Here is a 15,282-nt window from a genome sequence, read left to right on the forward strand (position 1 = left end):
AGAATTGGGATTAATAAAGAACTCTTATACAACTCTCTGTCATACCTGGCTTCCATATTGCTCTGCTGAGAAATCGGTTGGGAAATTGGTTGATTCCCTGGTTGTAAGCCGAGATACGGATCACAAACCTTAACAAAACAAAACATTTGTTAGTGTTTTAAAACAAATACAATTTCCATAAAAGATTCAAGTACAAATACACATCTAAGGACATTTCCTAAACGAAGAAATACATACTGTTAAATCACTGTGCAGATTGTCCTCGATCTCAGAGACGTTTGGTTTATGATCTCCATCTTCTAATTCATTCCTACTGTCAGAAGCGTCCAGCCTACCAAGGCCTTGTTTGCCCTTATTAGTGCGTCTGGACCCAAACTTCCTTTTAGTTGAAGGCGACGTCTTTTCTTGGACAACAGGGTTGCCACTTTCTTCGAGCTGACTGCCACTTGTGTGTGCACTGGGGACATCAAGATACTCTTTATTTAGCTTATTTTCAGGGATATTATGCACTACAGACACCTCAACTCTTTCAAGGTCCTTGATTTCTTGCTTATTTGTCTCTAAGTTCTTTTCTATCTCCCCATCCTCCTTATCTTCATCCTCCCTTTCTGCTTTGATCTGCTGTCTGGGATTCTTGCGAGTTGAACCCATTTTTCTTCTTCGTCTTTCTGGTGAGTTGGGTTCACTGTGAGTTTTGGAGCTCTGTGATGGTTTTAGCTGAGATTTGATTTCTGAGTTTTCTAGCTTATTGAGATCAGGAATATTCGCTAAGTCACCTGAGTTTGGCTGATTGACAAACAATTCATAATTCAATGAACTTTGAGAAGTCTTATTTAAAGCTCTCTCTATCTCACTAAGAAGTGAATCCTCTGACTGATTAGAGTAATCGTGAATTGTTTGTTCTCCCACAGCTTTTCCTACTAAGCTCATTTCAGAGTCCTGAGACATCTGTAAATGTGTGTCTGCAGTTTCCGTGTCCTCGTATGCATCTCTCTTCCCCCGTATTCTTCCTTCTCTGAGATTCTTCCGAGTCGAGCCCATCTTCCTTCTTTTCTCAATTGTAACAGTCTCTGGCTGTAGATGTTTGGTAACATCAACATTTACTAACTGATTTTCACATATTTGAAGAGTATTTTCAGGTGTTTCATGTGCAGTTGGTTCACTGGGGTCAGAATTATTCTGATAATCATTTTCAACTCCTTTTAAATCAGTTGCACCAACTAACATTTCAGATTCAAGATCTGTGGTGCTGACAGCTTCTGAGGACATCTCCTTGAGCTGACTAATGCTTGATGCTAAAGGCATATCATCTAAATCATTCTCTGCTTTTTTAGTTTCTCTATCCATTGCCATATCAAGTATATCGTTCTGGTCACCCATGTTTTCCCCACGCATTTCTCGAGGTTTTCTTCGGGTGGAGCCCATCTTTCGCCTCTTTTCATGTGTGGAAGGTATTTTTTGAGAGCTGTTTTCATGAACAACATCATCTTGAGTGATTTTTAGTTCTTGTGTGGGAATAGGATGGCACATGGTTTCAGTTTGTTCAGGCTCTGATGCTCCATGAACATTTTGATCAAGGTAATCTGCAGACATGCTCTGATGAACATCTTCGCGACTGACTGTCAAGACAAATTTGTCCGTTGTCCCCTCATAGAGATTGATTGCCTCATTCAGACTATTACTGTCATTTTCAGTATTCTCTATGCCCTTTTCTTCACTCACATCAGATGGGTCATGGATATTGAGAGAAACTTCCTTCACTCCATCTTCTGATTCAGAAAACATGTTCGAAATAGCTGCTTGATGAGAAAATTCAACAGGGAAGGTTTGTTCAGTGTCTTCATCCAATTTATTTTCTCCTTCACTGGTTGCTAAATGTGGGTCTGTATCCTGCTCCTTTGCCATTCCTTTACTCTCTCCATCCATCTCTTTGGATTCTACTTCTCTTCTCTGCCCTTTGTTCCCTCTGAATGTCTTGCGTGTTGACCCCATTTTTCGCTTTTGAACAACTGGAATCGAGTTTGATTGTACATCTTTTCTGTGAGACTCTTCAGTAATGATGCTTAAGATTTCTCTTTGTTCAGGAACTGAGTATGTCTCAGCATCTCCCAAAGGAAGGTCTGAAGCCATCTCAGCAGCTTGTTTTTGATCACTTTCTTCTGAGTTTTCTGTCTGCACATCTGATTTACTAGCCACTTCCTGAATGTCAAAGCCTTCTTTACCAGCAGATGAACTAAACGCTTGCTGATGTACAGGAGATCCTGTAATGGCTTCTTCAAGAGTTAATTTCTCCTCAGACTTTGTGGTCCCATCATCAATTGTTGTATTTTCAGCTTCTCCCTCTTTCTCTTCTTCAACCTCCTCTTCATTTACCATCCTCTTCCCTCTCTTCCGAGTTGACCCCATTTTTCTCTTCTGCAAAGATCTGTTGGAGACTGAATGCATTTCAACTACCTCTGTTGGAGGTACAGAAGTGTCACCCATGACAACATCCTCAGATGACACATGAATTTGAGTTTCCTCCATAAGCAGGGCATCAGACAAGACAAGATCAGAATGACTTGTAAGGCTGTCTCTAACAAAATCTGCAGTTCTCTCTGGGACATCTAATAAATGTGAGCCAGTATCATCTTGTGATGGACCAGTTTGTGTTTGAGATACATCTGATCTTTGCTCTTGTTCTAAATCATCACATAGCTGCACTGACATATCCACTGGCTTTGTGGTCATTCTCTCCTCATCTTCATTGTCTCTTATATTCATAATTTCTTGTGTCACATTGTGATCAACCACGTTATCCTGGTCTTGAATTTCTGAGAGTGTTTCTGTGTCTTCTTCTCCTGACACTTCTACTCTCACTTTTCTTTGTCCTTTGTTCCCACTGAGAGGTCTTCGAGTTGAGCCCATTTTTCGCTTGTGAACAACTGGAGTCGATTTTGAGTGTGCCTCCTCTCTGAGAGTATCTTCAGGAATTATATTGATGTCACTTGGCTCAGTAATTGTGTCTGTTTCTCCTGAAGCTTTTTTCTCAACATTTTTAGAGACTTCAAATTCTTCCACGTGTGCATCATGGGAAGAAGCTTTTTGATGAAAATCAGACTCAGTAGTCATATCACTATATCCTTTAGTAGTGTCATCTTGCACAAGAAGACCAGTATGAGTCACAGAAGAAACATTCTCAGTATTTTCAGATAATTTCAATGCTTCCAGTTTTACACCAGTGAGCTTTTGAGCATCTTTTGAGCTTTGTGATGTAGATTTATCCTCCAAACTGAATGTTTCTTTCTCTACATTAATTATATTTTCACTATTAAATGTCTCATTTTCATCATGATATTCTCTATCTTTTCTTTGCCTTGTATCTCCTCTGAGAGGTCTTCTAGTTGAGCCCATTTTTCTCTTATGAACAACTGGACTCAATTTTGCATGTACCTCCTCTCTGTGAGAACCTGCAGGAACAGTGCTGTTGTCACTTGGCTTGGTACTTGTGTCTGTTTCTCCTGAAACTTTATTCTCAACATTTTCAGATACTTTCAATTCTTCCACGTGTGCATCAGAGACATTTTGATGAAAATCAGACTCAGTAGTCATATTACTCTCCACTGTAACTGTATGTCCAATAACTTCATCTTCTTTCATTAAAACAGTAGCTTCACAGATGTTTTCTTCTGTTCTTTCTGCTTCAGATGTTAAGTCGCTCATTTTGTTTTCTGTTTGAATTTCTGAGTGTGATTCTGTGTCTCCCTCTGCTGGCACTCTTTCAGCATCTCCAGTATCTTCCTGGGATTCTTCATTAATTTTTGTGAGGGTTTGTGATTCTGTGATGTGACAGACAGTTACTGCAGTGGATTCCTCAGACACTAAATCTAAACTAAATGATGACTGCATGAGATCAGATTCAGACCCTTCAGCAGGACCAACATCATTCTTCTCACATATTTCCACTTCCTGTTCTTTAGCTCCATCTTTTGAGATTTGAAATGAAGATTCATCTGGACTGGGTTCATCATCCAAAATCAATGTTTCTTTCTCTACATTGATCATACTTTCACTGTCAACTGTCTCATTTTCATCATATTTTATTCCTTTTCTTTGTCCTTTATTGCCTCTGAGAGGTCTTCGAGTAGAGCCCATTTTTCGCTTGTGAACAATTGGAGTCGATTTTGAGTGTGCCTCCTCTCTGTGAGAATCTTCTCCTGAAACTTCTTTCTCAGCATTTTCAGACACTTTCAATGCTTCCACATTTACATCAGGAGAACTTTGAAGAAAAACTAACTCAGAAGTCATATCACTCTCCACTGTATCTTTATTTCCAATACTGTCATCTTCTCTCACTGAAACACTAGCCTCATGAGAGATCTCTTCTGTTCCTTCAGCTTCACAGGTTGTTGAGTCAAACAATTTGTTCTGTGCTTTAATTTCAAAACGTGAGTCTGTGTCTCCACCTACTGCTGCTTTTTCAGCATCTCCAGTATCTTCCTGGGACTCTTCATTGATTTTTGTGAGGGTTTGTGATTCTGTGATGTGACAGACAGTTACTGCAGTGGATTCCTCAGACACTAAATCTAAACTAAATGATGACTGCATGAGATCAGATTCAGACCCTTCAACAGGACCAACATCATTCTTCTCACATATTGCCACTTCCTGTTCTTTAGCTCCATCTTTTGAGTTTTGTAATGAAAATTCATCTGGACTGGGTTCATCATCCAAAAATGTTTCTTTTTCTATATTGATCATACTTTCACTGTCAACTGTTTCATTTTCATCAAAATTTATTCCTTTTCTTTGTCCTTTATTGCCTTTAAGAGGTCTTCGAGTTGAGCCCATTTTTCGCTTGTGAACAATTGGAGTCGATTTTGAGTGTGCCTCCTCTCTGAGAGAATCTTCAGGAATGATGTTGGTGTCACTTTGATCAGGAATTGCATCTGTCTCTCTTGACGCTTCAGCGGCATCATCTTGCACAACGAGACCAGTATCAGTCACAGAAGAAACACTCTCAGTATTTTCAGATACTTTCGATGCTTCCAGTTTTGCATCAGTGAAAGTATCATTTTGAAGCAATTCAGACTCAATAGTCATATTACTCTCCACTGTAACTGTATGTCCAATAACTTCATCTTCTTTCATTAAAACAGTAGCTTCACAGATGTTTTCTTCTGTTCTTTCTGCTTCAGATGTTAAGTCACTCATTTTGTTTTCTGTTTGAATTTCTGAGTGTGATTCTGTGTCTCCCTCTGCTGGCACTCTTTTAGCATCTCCAGTATTTTCCCGGGATTCTTCATTGATTTTTGTGAGGGTTTGTGATTCTGTGATGTGACAGACAGTTACTGCAGTGGATTCCTCAGACACTAAATCTAAACTAAATGATGACTGCATGAGATCAGATTCAGACCCTTCAGCAGGACCAACATCATTCTTCTCACATATTTCCTTCCCTTCTGTAGCTTCATCTTTTGACCTTTGTGATGTAATTTCATCTGGACTGGGTTGATCCTCCAAACTGAATGTTTCTTTCTCTACATTGATCATACTTTCACTATTAAGTGTCTCATTTTCATCATGATATTCTCTTCTTTTTCTTTGCCCTGTATCTCCTCTGAGAGGTCTTCGAGTAGAGCCCATTTTTCGCTTGTGAACAATTGGACTCGATTTTGAGTGTGCCTCCTCTCTGTGAGAATCTTCTCCTGAAACTTCTTTCTCAGCATTTTCAGACACTGTCAATGCTTCCACATTTACATCAGGAGAACTTTGAAGAAAAACTAACTCAGAAGTCATATCACTCTCCACTGTATCTTTATTTCCAATACTGTCATCTTCTCTTACTGAAACACTAGCCTCATGAGAGATCTCTTCTGTTCCTTCAGCTTCACAGGTTGTTGAGTCAAACAATTTGTTCTGTGCTTTAATTTCAAAATGTGAGTCTGTGTCTCCACCTACTGCTGCTTTTTCAGCATCTCCAGTATCTTCCTGGGACTCTTCATTGATTTTTGTGAGGGTTTGTGATTCTGTGATGTGACAGACAGTTACTGCAGTGGATTCCTCAGACACTAAATCTAAACTAAATGATGACTGCATGAGATCAGATTCAGACCCTTCAGCAGGACCAACATCATTCTTCTCACATATTTCCACTTCCTGTTCTTTAGCTCCATCTTTTGAGATTTGTAACGAAGATTCATCTGGACTGGGTTCATCATCCAAACTAAATGTTTCTTTCTCTACATTGATCATAGCTTCACTGTCAACTGTTTCATTTTCATCATGATATTTTCTTTCCTTTCCTTTATTGCCTTTAAGAGGTCTTCGAGTTGAGCCCATTTTTCGCTTGTGAACAATTGGAGTCGATTTTGAGTGTGCCTCCTCTCTGTGAGAATCTTCAGGAATGATGTTGGTGTCACTTTGATCAGGAATTGCATCTGTCTCTCTTGACGCTTCAGTGGCATCATTTTGCACAACGAGACCAGTATCAGTCACAGAAGAAACACTCTCAGTATTTTCAGATACTTTCGATGCTTCCAGTTTTGCATCAGTGAAAGTATCATTTTGAAGCAATTCAGACTCAATAGTCATATTACTCTCCACTGTAACTGTATGTCCAATAACTTCATCTTCTTTCATTAAAACAGTAGCTTCACAGATGTTTTCTTCTGTTCTTTCTGCTTCAGATGTTAAGTCACTCATTTTGTTTTCTGTTTGAATTTCTGAGTGTGATTCTGTGTCTCCCTCTGCTGGCACTCTTTCAGCATCTCCAGTATCTTCCTGGGACTCTTCATTGATTTTTGTGAGGGTTTGTGATTCTGTGATGTGACAGACAGTTACTGCAGTGGATTCCTCAGACACTAAATCTAAACTAAATGATGACTGCATGAGATCAGATTCAGACCCTTCAGCAGGACCAACATCATTCTTCTCACATATTTCCACTTCCTGTTCTTTAGCTCCATCTTTTGAGATTTGAAATGAAGATTCATCTGGACTTGGTTCATCATCCAAAATCAATGTTTCTTTCTCTACATTGATCATACTTTCACTGTCAACTGTTTCATTTTCATCATATTTTATTCCTTTTCTTTGTCCTTTATTGCCTCTGAGAGGTCTTCGAGTAGAGCCCATTTTTCGCTTGTGAACAATTGGACTCGATTTTGAGTGTGCCTCCTCTCTGAGAGAATCTTCTCCTGAAACTTCTTTCTCAGCATTTTCAGACACTTTCAATGCTTCCACATTTACATCAGGAGAACTTTGAAGAAAAACTAACTCAGAAGTCGTATCACTCTCCACTGTATCTTTATTTCCAATACTGTCATCTTCTCTCACTGAAACACTAGCCTCATGAGAGATCTCTTCTGTTCCTTCAGCTTCACAGGTTGTTGAGTCAAACAATTTATTCTGTGCTTTAATTTCAAAATGTGAGTCTGTGTCTCCACCTACTGCTGCTTTTTCAGCATCTCCAGTATTTTCCTGGGATTCTTCATTGATTTTTGTGAGGGTTTGTGATTCTGTGATGTGACAGACAGTTACTGCAGTGGATTCCTCAGACACTAAATCTAAACTAAATGATGACTGCATGAGATCAGATTCAGACCCTTCAGCAGGACCAACATCATTCTTCTCACATATTTCCACTTCCTGTTCTTTAGCTCCATCTTTTGAGATTTGTAACGAAGATTCATCTGTACTGGGTTCATCATCCAAACTAAATGTTTCTTTCTCTACATTGATCATAGCTTCACTGTCAAGTGTCTCATTTTCATCATGATATTTTCTTTCCTTTCCTTTATTGCCTTTAAGAGGTCTTCGAGTTGAGCCCATTTTTCGCTTGTGAACAATTGGAGTCGATTTTGAGTGTGCCTCCTCTCTGAGAGAATCTTCAGGAATGATGTTGGTGTCACTTTGATCAGGAATTGCATCTGTCTCTCTTGACGCTTCAGTGGCATCATCTTGCACAACGAGACCAGTATCAGTCACAGAAGAAACATTCTCAGTATTTTCAGATACTTTCGATGCTTCCAGTTTTGCATCAGTGAAAGTATCATTTTGAAGCAATTCAGACTCAATAGTCATATTACTCTCCACTGTAACTGTATGTCCAATAACTTCATCTTCTTTCATTAAAACAGTAGCTTCACAGATGTTTTCTTCTGTTCTTTCTGCTTCAGATGTTAAGTCACTCATTTTGTTTTCTGTTTGAATTTCTGAGTGTGATTCTGTGTCTCCCTCTGCTGGCACTCTTTCAGCATCTCCAGTATCTTCCTGGGATTCTTCATTAATTTTTGTGAGGGTTTGTGATTCTGTGATGTGACAGACAGTTACTGCAGTGGATTCCTCAGACACTAAATCTAAACTAAATGATGACTGCATGAGATCAGATTCAGACCCTTCAGCAGGACCAACATCATTCTTCTCACATATTTCCACTTCCTGTTCTTTAGCTCCATCTTTTGAGATTTGAAATGAAGATTCATCTGGACTTGGTTCATCATCCAAAATCAATGTTTCTTTCTCTACATTGATCATACTTTCACTGTCAACTGTCTCATTTTCATCATATTTTATTCCTTTTCTTTGTCCTTTATTGCCTCTGAGAGGTCTTCGAGTAGAGCCCATTTTTCGCTTGTGAACAATTGGACTCGATTTTGAGTGTGCCTCCTCTCTGAGAGAATCTTCTCCTGAAACTTCTTTCTCAGCATTTTCAGACACTGTCAATGCTTCCACATTTACATCAGGAGAACTTTGAAGAAAAACTAACTCAGAAGTCATATCACTCTCCACTGTATCTTTATTTCCAATACTGTCATCTTCTCTTACTGAAACACTAGCCTCATGAGAGATCTCTTCTGTTCCTTCAGCTTCACAGGTTGTTGAGTCAAACAATTTGTTCTGTGCTTTAATTTCAAAACGTGAGTCTGTGTCTCCACCTACTGCTGCTTTTTCAGCATCTCCAGTATCTTCCTGGGACTCTTCATTGATTTTTGTGAGGGTTTGTGATTCTGTGATGTGACAGACAGTTACTGCAGTGGATTCCTCAGACACTAAATCTAAACTAAATGATGACTGCATGAGATCAGATTCAGACCCTTCAACAGGACCAACATCATTCTTCTCACATATTGCCACTTCCTGTTCTTTAGCTCCATCTTTTGAGATTTGTAATGAAAATTCATCTGGACTGGGTTCATCATCCAAAAATGTTTCTTTTTCTACATTGATCATACTTTCACTGTCAACTGTTTCATTTTCATCAAAATTTATTCCTTTTCTTTGTCCTTTATTGCCTTTAAGAGGTCTTCGAGTTGAGCCCATTTTTCGCTTGTGAACAATTGGAGTCGATTTTGAGTGTGCCTCCTCTCTGAGAGAATCTTCAGGAATGATGTTGGTGTCACTTTGATCAGGAATTGCATCTGTCTCTCTTGACGCTTCAGTGGCATCATTTTGCACAACGAGACCAGTATCAGTCACAGAAGAAACATTCTCAGTTTTTTCAGATACTTTCGATGCTTCCAGTTTTGCATCAGAGAAAGTATCATTTTGAAGCAATTCAGACTCAATAGTCATATTACTCTCCACTGTAACTGTATGTCCAATAACTTCATCTTCTTTCATTAAAACAGTAGCTTCACAGATGTTTTCTTCTGTTCTTTCTGCTTCAGATGTTAAGTCACTCATTTTGTTTTCTGTTTGAATTTCTGAGTGTGATTCTGTGTCTCCCTCTGCTGGCACTCTTTCAGCATCTCCAGTATCTTCCTGGGATTCTTCATTAATTTTTGTGAGGGTTTGTGATTCTGTGATGTGACAGACAGTTACTGCAGTGGATTCCTCAGACACTAAATCTAAACTAAATGATGACTGCATGAGATCAGATTCAGACCCTTCAGCAGGACCAACATTATTCTTCTCACATATTTCCACTTCCTGTTCTTTAGCTCCATCTTTTGAGATTTGAAATGAAGATTCATCTGGACTTGGTTCATCATCCAAAATCAATGTTTCTTTCTCTACATTGATCATACTTTCACTGTCAACTGTCTCATTTTCATCATATTTTATTCCTTTTCTTTGCCCTGTATCTCCTCTGAGAGGTCTTCGAGTAGAGCCCATTTTTCGCTTGTGAACAATTGGACTCGATTTTGAGTGTGCCTCCTCTCTGAGAGAATCTTCTCCTGAAACTTCTTTCTCAGCATTTTCAGACACTTTCAATGCTTCCACATTTACATCAGGAGAACTTTGAAGAAAAACTAACTCAGAAGTCATATCACTCTCCACTGTATCTTTATTTCCAATACTGTCATCTTCTCTCACTGAAACACTAGCCTCATGAGAGATCTCTTCTGTTCCTTCAGCTTCACAGGTTGTTGAGTCAAACAATTTGTTCTGTGCTTTAATTTCAAAACGTGAGTCTGTGTCTCCCTCTGCTGGCACTCTTTCAGCATCTCCAGTATCTTCCTGGGACTCTTCATTGATTTTTGTGAGGGTTTGTGATTCTGTGATGTGACAGACAGTTACTGCAGTGGATTCCTCAGACACTAAATCTAAACTAAATGATGACTGCATGAGATCAGATTCAGACCCTTCAGCAGGACCAACATCATTCTTCTCACATATTTCCACTTCCTGTTCTTTAGCTCCATCTTTTGAGATTTGTAACGAAGATTCATCTGGACTGGGTTCATCATCCAAACTAAATGTTTCTTTCTCTACATTGATCATAGCTTCACTGTCAAGTGTCTCATTTTCATCATGATATTTTCTTTCCTTTCCTTTATTGCCTTTAAGAGGTCTTCGAGTTGAGCCCATTTTTCGCTTGTGAACAATTGGAGTCGATTTTGAGTGTGCCTCCTCTCTGAGAGAATCTTCAGGAATGATGTTGATGTCACTCAAAACCTCATTCTCAGGATTTTCAGATACTTTCAGTGCGTCAGAAGAAGTTTGAAGAAAATCTGATTCAGTAGTCCTGTTACTCTCCACTGTTACTGTATCTACATTAACGTCATATTCTCTAACTAAAACACTAACATCATGGATGTTCTCTTCTGTTCCTACAGATTCACTGGTTGATGAGTAAAAATCTTTGTTCTGTGTTTGAATTTGTAAGTCTTTGTCTCCCCCTACTGGCACTATTTCATCATCTCCTTCATTTCCCTGGGTTTCTGAATGAAAGGTTGTGAGCTTGTAAGAATCTTGAGAATCTTCAGGAACAACAGAGCTGATATAACTTTCCTCAGCAATGGTGTCTGTCTCTTCTGAACCTACAGCTACGTGCAAAAGGAGACTGGAATCAATCACAGTAGAAACGTTATCAGATACTTGAAATGCTTCCAGGTTTGTATCAGGGGAAGTAGAATTTTGCTCTTCTGTTAATACTCTGTTTTGCTCTGGATTTTCTGTTTGAAAATCTGATTCGCTATCATTACATGCTGTGTTAGCATTGGTTAGAGGTTTTTCCACATCTAATATCAGGACTGTTGCATCCATCCCCTCAATTCCTTCAGTTTCTTCACCTCTTCCAACACTTCTGTCAAAAGCCATATTCTCTGACTCTGCACTGAAAAATATTCCTTCCTTTTCACGTTCCTCATACCCACTTTCACTTAAATCATAACCTTCTTTTTCAGGAGATTGCATAAACTGTTGTTGGTGTGCATGAGATCCTGTCTCTGTTGCTGAGTCTTCAAAACTAAGCATTTCCTCTGACTTTGAGGTCACATCATTAATTACAGTATTCTCAGTCTCTCCTTTGTCTTCTCTAGCCTCCTTATTTTCTAGCATCTTCCCAGCATTATCTTGTGACGGAACACTTTGTGTTTGAGATATAGTTGATGAATATTCTTGTTCTCTATGTAACTCCTCTTTTTCAGTTGAAACTTCACACGGTTCCTGATGTGAAATCCATACTGTCTCAGTGCTCGTTCCTCCGTCTTCTTTATTATCTCTTACTTCCATTATTATTTGTGTTACTTTGTGATCTCTTGCATCACCCTGGTCTGTCATTTCAAATCCATTGTCTGTTTCAGATCCTCTTTCATCTTCATCAACACACTCTAAATCAGTCAGAGTATCACATGTTATTGAATCAACATCACAAACATTATTTTCATGTTTCTTTTCCATATAAATCTCTTGGCTTTCTTTAACAGCATCACTCATCTCATGTGGTGAACTGGTTTCTGTGGGTTCAGCATGGCTAATGTTAGACGCAGGCACAACAAAACCTCGATTTCCTCCCTCTTTAATTTGAGCAGTTGAACAATCAAAGTTATCATGTTGGCTTAGTGATGCCTCAGAATTTAACACAAGTTCCTCTAATTGTGCATCCTGTCTTGGTGATAAACTACTCGTTTTATTATTTCTAGATGGTTCCTCTTTCTGCTTTAGAACCTCCTCCTTGGCTTCTACTGTGTTTACATCTCTGCAGTTGTGAGATGTGTTTGTATCTTTTCTTGTATCTGGCACATGTTGGTTGTTATCACTAAAATGACTTCCTGCTTCTTCCAAAACTTTGTTTAGAACATCAAAATCCTCAGTGTATGAACCAAACTTAAAATCCAATCCCTTGTTGAGTAATGGAGTACCATGGTGGCTAGATGTTTCAGGTAGGGGCTTTTCTGGATCAACAAGGGGAAAAGCAACTGATTGATTCATAGTTTCAGTTCCAGCTGAAACATCAAGCTCTTTTAGCTCAGCCAATAGAGACAGATTTGAAACCAAAGATGATTCTGTGTGGGACGATGGATCATCTCTTGCCACACCATCCCACATTTGCGCCATCTCTTCTGACGTGCTGAACTTTCCTTCATCTATGACTTCTGCTTTTCTTTCATTCTCTGTCATGCTTCTCAAATCTTCTTGCACACCTATATTTTCTCTGTTTTTCCCTCTGAGAGGCCTGCGGGTTGATCCCATCCTTCTTTTTTGTCCAGAGGTGCTGGCTAATGGGGTTTCTTGGCGACTCAATGCATTTAGTTCATTAAACATGACTGAATCCTCCCTCAACAAATCACTTTCAGCTACTGTAGCAGCACTAAAATGGACAGATCCCCCCACTGTCTTGTCTATAGGCGTATCATTTACTACCTCATAAGAATGAGAGGTTATTTCTTGATGGCGTATTGCATCTTTTTCTTCATTTTCCGGAACCACAACCATAAAAGTTGCTTGAGGCTCCCCTCCCAACCCAGAACTTTCAGTCTGAAGGGATAAACTAGAAGGAAAACTTGATGACCTTGATTGTTCATCTTCTGTGAGAGATGAATGTTGTTCTTCAGTGGCTGATGTGTTTGGTTGAGTTAAATATTCATCTAACTCTTCAGTGCTCCTCACCTCAAGCTTTCGCTCAACTTTAAACCCACCAGGACTCTTGCGAGTTGATCCCATTTTTCTTTTCCGTTCTGGAAGTTCAGTCTCCATGAGTGAATCCTTGTGACTGCTTGCATGTGGAGGACATTCTAACACAGAGGTTTGTTGACCTGGTGGATGATCAAATTGGGCTGAATGGTAATCAGTGGTGGTGTGAAATTCATTTTGCCCATCACCACTCTCTGCAATCTGCTGAAGCCCATCATCATCATCATCTTTATCTTGCTCAAAATTTTTAAGACCTTTAGGACCTCGTCGAGATGAACCAAGTCTCTGGTTCTTCTTGGGTCTTCTGCCTGACATGGCTGTTCATATGTTCATATAATGAGACAAACAATGGGGATAAGTCATTTCTAAACATCTTTGACACTTATAATAGCATGATTAAAAAGGAAACCAGAGAGCATTAGTGATGCGTCATATGTACATGACTCACACACAGAAGCAAATGTCACGCATGTGCTCTCAAAGCACCCTAACAAGATAGATAAAAGTAGATACTAGATAGATATAAGCTGAAGAGTTATATTTTCAATATAACAAATGTGTCAAAAACAAGATCATCGCACTTTTCATTTTCCATCATGCCACTATACTCTACAACTCCACAAATCATTTAATGGCATTCTCATTCCATTCACCATGTGCTGACAATCATTTTATCATTTTAGTCAGTTTTAGTAACAATATATAACAACTTATGATGCACAAATTATGATATCTCACAACCTTAATGGAAAATGAGTAATGATGATGCAACTACTGTTTTTATCTGACTCCAACACTGAAAAAAGAAAAAACCTTTATGTGTAAATACCCATTATTGGATGGATGAATAAATATTCTGTCATGACATTATCAGAAAAATACCAAAATGAGTGTGAGACCAACAGCTTACTCAAATGTAAAAAACAAGACATTCCACTAATAAACTAAATAACAAGAATAAGTAATCCAGTGTTTATATGAATAATCTGAGGATAAAACTTCATTTACATGTACAAGTTTGCATTTCCAAATGCAAATGACACAGCGGACCTGTAAAAGCGTGCCCCCTAAAGCTTGCCACTAGGAAAGTACCATGATAAACTGACGTTACCTTCTGGTGATTCAAGAATCCATGTACTTTGCAGTCTTGGGGGTTTTAGCAGAGCACACAGCTGAACACTTTTAGTTGCCTATGTTTCTCTTTTGAAGGAAGCTGAGTTTTAGCTTCCTTTTCACTGCTACCCTCAACTTCCTGTATTGTTGACACAAATTGCATCGCATGTTAAGTGTGAACGGTAAGCATATGAAGACAGTTGCTGATCATTCTTCCTGTGTGATTTAGAAACAAGTTTTTGTCCTTCAAAATTAACTTGCACAAAGTGCATATTTAAACCATTAATAATGTTGATTATTAGCTGTTGCATTATATATATATATATATATATATATATATATAAATATATATGTTTTATTTTTTTTAGTTTACAGTACCATACAATTTCAGTAGTTTCTCAAACATTTTGCATGTCCAAAACAAACAGCACAGGGATCTGCTGGCTCTTCAGTGCACATTTTAAAGCTTAACAATGCAATAATTAACATATGATACCATTTAAACTATGATACATTAAAAAGCAGCAAAAAGTTCATATTAAGCTGAATTTTATTTTTACCTTAAAATACCTTTTCTGGGTTGTTCAAAAAAGTCTTTACAATAAGGTTAAATTAACATTAACGCATATCAGTGCATATGAACTATTGTTGCAGCATTATAGGTTAGTTTTAATTCTTAAATCTATTACTCATTGTTAACATGCAGAAATTATAATAAAGATTAATACATGATGTAATTTATTAGCTAGTTCATGATACCTAATGCAAAAGCTAATGTTAATGTGAATCAGTGTGAACTGTAGAGCAAAGAGAGGTCATACAGTGAAC

The 15,282-nt window shown here is 38.5% G+C and overlaps 1 protein-coding gene across 5 annotated transcripts in view; it reads right to left on the reverse strand.

Moving 5' to 3' along the window:
* rab44 (RAB44, member RAS oncogene family) overlaps nt 1–14,611 on the reverse strand; it is a 17,554-nt gene extending 2,943 nt beyond the window's left edge. For 3 of the 5 annotated variants that reach the window (XM_051896389.1, XM_051896388.1, XM_051896387.1), the window contains exons 1-3: nt 14,453–14,611; nt 238–13,658; nt 46–128 (exon numbers count right to left, since the gene is read on the reverse strand). In XM_051896389.1, the coding sequence (XP_051752349.1) occupies nt 46–128; nt 238–13,656 (13,502 nt within the window). In that variant the 5' untranslated portion in view covers nt 13,657–13,658; nt 14,453–14,611. The remainder of the gene's footprint in view (nt 1–45; nt 129–237; nt 13,659–14,452) is intronic. The other 2 variants (XM_051896391.1, XM_051896390.1) reach the window with 2 other exon arrangements.
* Nucleotides 14,612–15,282: the final 671 nt, after the last annotated feature.

This window comes from Ctenopharyngodon idella, chromosome 6 (assembly GCF_019924925.1).
Source record: "Ctenopharyngodon idella isolate HZGC_01 chromosome 6, HZGC01, whole genome shotgun sequence".
Classification (NCBI taxonomy): Eukaryota; Metazoa; Chordata; class Actinopteri; order Cypriniformes; family Xenocyprididae; genus Ctenopharyngodon; species Ctenopharyngodon idella.